This window comes from Hipposideros armiger, unplaced genomic scaffold, assembly GCF_001890085.2.
Source record: "Hipposideros armiger isolate ML-2016 unplaced genomic scaffold, ASM189008v1 scaffold_572, whole genome shotgun sequence".
Taxonomy (NCBI): Eukaryota; Metazoa; Chordata; class Mammalia; order Chiroptera; family Hipposideridae; genus Hipposideros; species Hipposideros armiger.
Window position 1 is genome coordinate 547,307 of NW_017731922.1, and position 5,067 is coordinate 552,373.

A 5,067-nucleotide genomic window follows, 5' to 3' on the forward strand; every position below is an offset into this window, starting at 1 on the left:
AAAAAAAAATCAGAATTAGGATGGAATCTCTTTTCTGCCTTGTATTGTCATTTAAATTATTAGATATCTGTAGGCTCCAAAAAGAAATAGCTTTCTCCTAAAGTTATCGTGATATTATTGCCTCTCTTAAGATCATATTAACTTTATTTCTTTCCTTGTTTATCTGTTTGAACATCTTCATAATTGTTTAGGTACATAAAATTGAACATCGTTCACAACATAAATTATTGAAGCATTTTGCTCTTGCCGTAATAGATCTTGCCTGTGTTTATACTCCAATCCACTGACTACTTTGCTGAGTAAAGAACAAAAGGAGATTTCACTCCTGGTTACATTTGGAAGCTTCCCTAAAAAGCAACCTGCCAGCCAGGCTTGGCCTTGCATTGGCATTGGCTCCTGCTTGGCTGTGTGACCCCAGTCCATGGCCACATGGGAACTCGGGGAGGCCACACCTGGTACACAAGTGGACAAAGGCCGAAACTGAAGCCAAAACTGGAGGCGGATTATCTGCTTTGGACACCAACATGGTCAGGACAGCTGCTATGAGCTCTGGACTCTGATGACGCCAGTGTCACTGGAGACCCCTTGCAGCTGTACCCTCCAGTTGGCTTGGTCCCAGGCCCAGCAATCCTGTCCTCAGGGTGACCCCAGCCCTGGTGAGGGAACTGATCCAGTGGTGTTTATTTTGCCCCTGTTATTGACCAGGCCTCAACTCCCAACAGAGTTCCTTCCTGGGGTTTGGACCTGCTTGCAAGTTCTGAGTGAGACCCTAGGCCTCGTTGCTTTCCAGGGACACTTACTATTCCTGTCCTCTTTGCTCTGAGCCTTCCCCTTTTCTCCCCTCCTGCCTGGTCCTGCCTGCACCTTATGAGGCAGGATGTCTCTTCAGGGGTGGTAAGGAGGCCTCAGTGGATGGTAAACAGGGAGAAGAACCCGAATGACATTGATCAGGTGGCCTCCTCCTGTTCTTGGGACTCAAACCAAGTGGGGTAGATTCAGCTGCCATTCACTGTGTGACCTGTGGGCTTTTCCTCCAAGAAGGGGCCGCAGGCTGTAGGGTCTTTAAGACACTCCTGCTTCTGATATATTTTTCTGGGTGTGTGTTCCCTCAGACTTTTTATTTGGAAAAATGTCGAATGTACAGAGAGGTTGCAAGAATAATACAATGAAATCTGAGATTCACCAATTATCATTTGATCTCTCNGCAGTGTGTGTTAACACTTGGTGTACCTGGGTGAAGAGTCAACAAGAGCTCTTTTTGTACCTTCCTGCAACTTTATTGTAAGTTTGAAATTATTTCAAAATAGAAAGTGGGGTGTTGTATAGGGGAAGACCACTCTGGTGGTTCAAATAGTGCGGCTGAGACCCCAAAGTTCACAGAAAACACCAGTGCTCCAGAAACCTGTTTCACAGCTAGTTTACTCACCGGCGTGAAGACGCCCCCGCTGACTTTAGTTCCCTCAGCAAAAGGCTGTGTGCCTTCTTCTTATCATAATCCTCCAAGTTCCCCTTTTTGCCTTGGTTGCCAGGAAGCTTAAAGCCAGTATCCTCGCGTCTGTGGAGGCCTCTCTGCTTCCTTTGTAGGGCTCTTGAGGTAGCATATTGTGCAGGGCACAGACTTGGAAGTGGCCCCTGCCCTAGTGGGGCTAGGGGACGTAATCTTCACCCCTCAAGGCCCAGCCCCACTGCTCCCCGCTTCCTGGACGCCCTGCCAGGGGTCTTCACTCTCTATCAACCCCGGGAAGGCGCTCCAGCTGAGCACCTGAGGACCTCTCTGAGCCTCAGTGTTCTCTTCTATAGAAGGAAGGTGACAGCTGCTGCCCTGCCCATCTCCTAGGGGAGCTGGGTAAGAGATGAGATGGGGGTGGCCCAAGTCACAGAGTGGTTTATAACCGGGGGGTTGGGTACACACACAGGACCCTTTCCCGCCACCTGCATGGGGCCGCTACCACCTGAGAGTTGGAATACCAAGTAAAGGAAGGGCTGAGGTGCCACGCTCTCACGCCAGGCCTGGCCCCTGCTCCCCAAACCAGCCCGGAGGCTTCAAGTTGCGACTGCAGTTACAGGCCTTTGTTGGGCTCAGAACAATGTGCATCTCTCGCAGGCAGGGCCTCCAGGCTGGGAGCGGCTGAGGCCTTGCCCCACGGGCTGTCTGTGATGGATGGGCAGACTCCCTCCCGGCCCAGTTAGCCAGCACATGGTAGCATGTTCCAGGCACCATGTGGCATTTCACCCATCCTGGGTCTCATTTAAGGCCCTGGTTGGCAGCCCCGGACTCTGGGGTTCAGAGACCCGGGTCAGGGTCCCATAGGAATTCACAAGAGAATCTTACCTCGCCAGGCCCCACCTTCCTCAAATGGATGAGGATGGTCCCATCTAGGGCTGGTGAGGAAATGAGGCAGGAAAAGGCCATGCACAGAGCAAATGTGGTCCATGAGTTCCCTTGGGTAATCCTCACGTCAACCCTAGACCACAGGTGCTGTGATTATCACCAAGTTACAGATAAGGAAACTGAGGCCCAGAGAGGGCCAGTAACCCAAGTCACACCAAAGCCAATCCTCAGAGGACCACACTCATGACAAGTGATACTGTTGTCCCTGTTTCTCAGAGAGATTAAGTGACTTGCCCGTGGTTATGCAACAAGTCAGGGGTCAGGAGTCAAGTCCAGGCCTGTCTCGCCCTAAGTACGGCCTCTCCAGAGTCACCTTCCAGGGCAGGTGCCCTCTCTGCCACAGAGTCCACAGCCCAAATGCCCCCTGCCTCACCACAATCGGATACCCTGCCTCCCGCAGTGAGGCCCCAGCTGCTCAAACCAACAGGCTCCTCCATCCCGTCTTCAAACACCCACCATGGCTCCCCACTGGCCTGCATTCAGGCCCTTAAGGTGTGGCCATAAGCCCTTCGTGCCTCAGGCCTTTGCATATTCTCCCTTCTACCCCAATGCCCTTTCTCTTCCCTCAGCCAACCAGCAAACTCCTATTCATCCTTCAGAACCCAGCTCAAATGTCATATCTTCCCTGACTGGCACCTCTCTAGCTAATCAGGTTGTCAGCAGACTTCCACAGCACTTGCCCCCTTCTGCGCACTCCCTGGGGGTGGGGACTATTCTGATGATTCCTCTGCTACAAACCCCTCCCATGTCAATCAGAGAAGCCACATCCATGGGGAACACTGTTTAGGGAAAAGTTACGTGAAGTTATAGCCACAGGAAATCACCATTGTTGGGAGCCCTGGAAATGAACTTAAATGAAATTGAGAGCCAGGAGTCCATGCAATGAGCCTGATACCACACGGCCTCTCTGTGCCCACAGATACCATGTGGCAATCAAGAGTGCAGAGGAGGACTTCATGTAAGTACAAAGTCCTACCTGGGGAGGCAGCTGTGGGTAGGACCCCACTGTCAGTAAGTCCTTCAGGCCACAAACCCCAGTGGGCACACCTGCCAGGGCCNAGGGGAGGGGTCCTCATCTTCCAGGAAGGGGCAGTGGGATGGGAAGCACCCGGTCCTCCAGGAGGCCTGAGCCTGAGTCCTGGGTCTACTTCTAACTTACAGTGTAACCTGAATGCCCCCTACTCCTCTCTCGCCCTCTGTTTTCACACCTATTAAGTGGGTGCTTGGACCCAAAAGTCTGAGGGGTCCCTCCCGCTCCGACTTTCTGTGGGATATTGAGAATGCGCTCTGTGCACAGAGACCTGGGTTCAAATCCCCTGATACTTACTGGTAGCCATAGAAATGGACATCGCCTTGCTTTGCCCATCTGTAAAATGGGCAGATAATAGGACCTACTTCAGAGGGGCCCATGTCCTGAGCACATAGTAGGTGCCTGGGAAATGTTGTGATGCTGACAAGGAGAGAGGTGCCTCTGCTGGCCCATGCCCTGTGACCCCTGAGGGGCCTGGCACTCACCTCCTTGTCGATGAGCCGCAGTGGGTACTTGATGTCCGGGCTCTCGAGGGTGATGGCCGGGGTGGGACGCTGAAACAGCTTCATGAGCAGGTTGTAGAGGAACCAGACTGGGGAGAGGACCACGTGGCCCAACTGAAATGACAAGGACAGACCCACAAGGTCAGAGGGGGTCTGGGGAGGGGCCTGCCACCTGCCCTTCCCTCAAACACACCAGTTGGTTCACACCTCCAGGCCTCTGCTCCAGGTCCCCTCTGTAGGGAACACCCTCTCCTCACCATCCTCATCCAGGGAACCCAGCATGCATTTTGGCGCCAGCTGGGAGAAGTTATAAAAACCAGGCTCATGAAACCCATCACTGCATTACTGAGTCCATTTCCCCTGAAGAACGGGGACAAAGAAAGCTACATAACTGAGCACGGATCCCTTTTCACTTTGGCTGCCAGGAAGCTCAGAGTAAAGCTCACAAGTAACTGCGTGTTTATTCTTGAGCACTGTGTATCTGTGCTCCCTCCCTCCCTTTCATCCTTTAATCAATGTCTCTGCTATTCAGCTCTATTTAGACAAACAGACAAACCCCCGGCCCTTGGGGTTCTGCCTTAAGAGGCAGCTGAAGCACTGAGCTGGGCTTGGGAAAGCTCTGCTCCTTGCTGGCTGTGTGACCCTGGGCAAGTCCTTTTCCCTCTCTGAACTGAACGGGACGAGGCGATCTGCAAGGTCCCCCCCACCCCTGAAGCTCCGAGAGACTCTGCTCAGCACCACGCTGAGCCCCGTAGGGGCGTTCATCTCATGACAACTCTATGAGGTGGGTACTCTCATCACTGCCACTTTCCAGATGAGGAAACAGCTCAGCCAGGTGAAGCAACTCACCCAAGTCACATAGCTGGCGGCGGGGGGTGGGCTGCAATTTGAACCCGAGTCCACCTGCCTCCCTAGTCAGCCTTGAGTGTCAGGCCCATGCTCACCCTGCATGGCCCTGACAGGCTCCTCCTTGCCAGCCCCCTGCCCTCCACATCTCAGTCTCACACAGACCCCAAGAAGTGGTTTGGATTTTTTTAAAAACAAAGAAAACCCCACACCTATGGCAGGTAACACCTCAGGTTTCCCTGGAAAGGGCACCCTTGCAAGGATAGACAACTGGCCTCCTGCCCTTTCTAGCTGTT

The 5,067-nt window shown here is 52.9% G+C and overlaps 1 protein-coding gene across 1 annotated transcript in view; it reads right to left on the bottom strand.

Moving 5' to 3' along the window:
• CYB5R3 (cytochrome b5 reductase 3) overlaps nucleotides 1–4,042 on the bottom strand; it is a 23,349-nt gene extending 19,307 nt beyond the window's left edge. Inside the window, exon 1 of the mRNA XM_019623988.1 lies at nucleotides 3,720–4,042. Coding sequence (XP_019479533.1) covers nucleotides 3,720–3,991 — 272 coding nt within the window. The 5' untranslated portion in view covers nucleotides 3,992–4,042. The remainder of the gene's footprint in view (nucleotides 1–3,719) is intronic.
• Nucleotides 4,043–5,067: the final 1,025 nt, after the last annotated feature.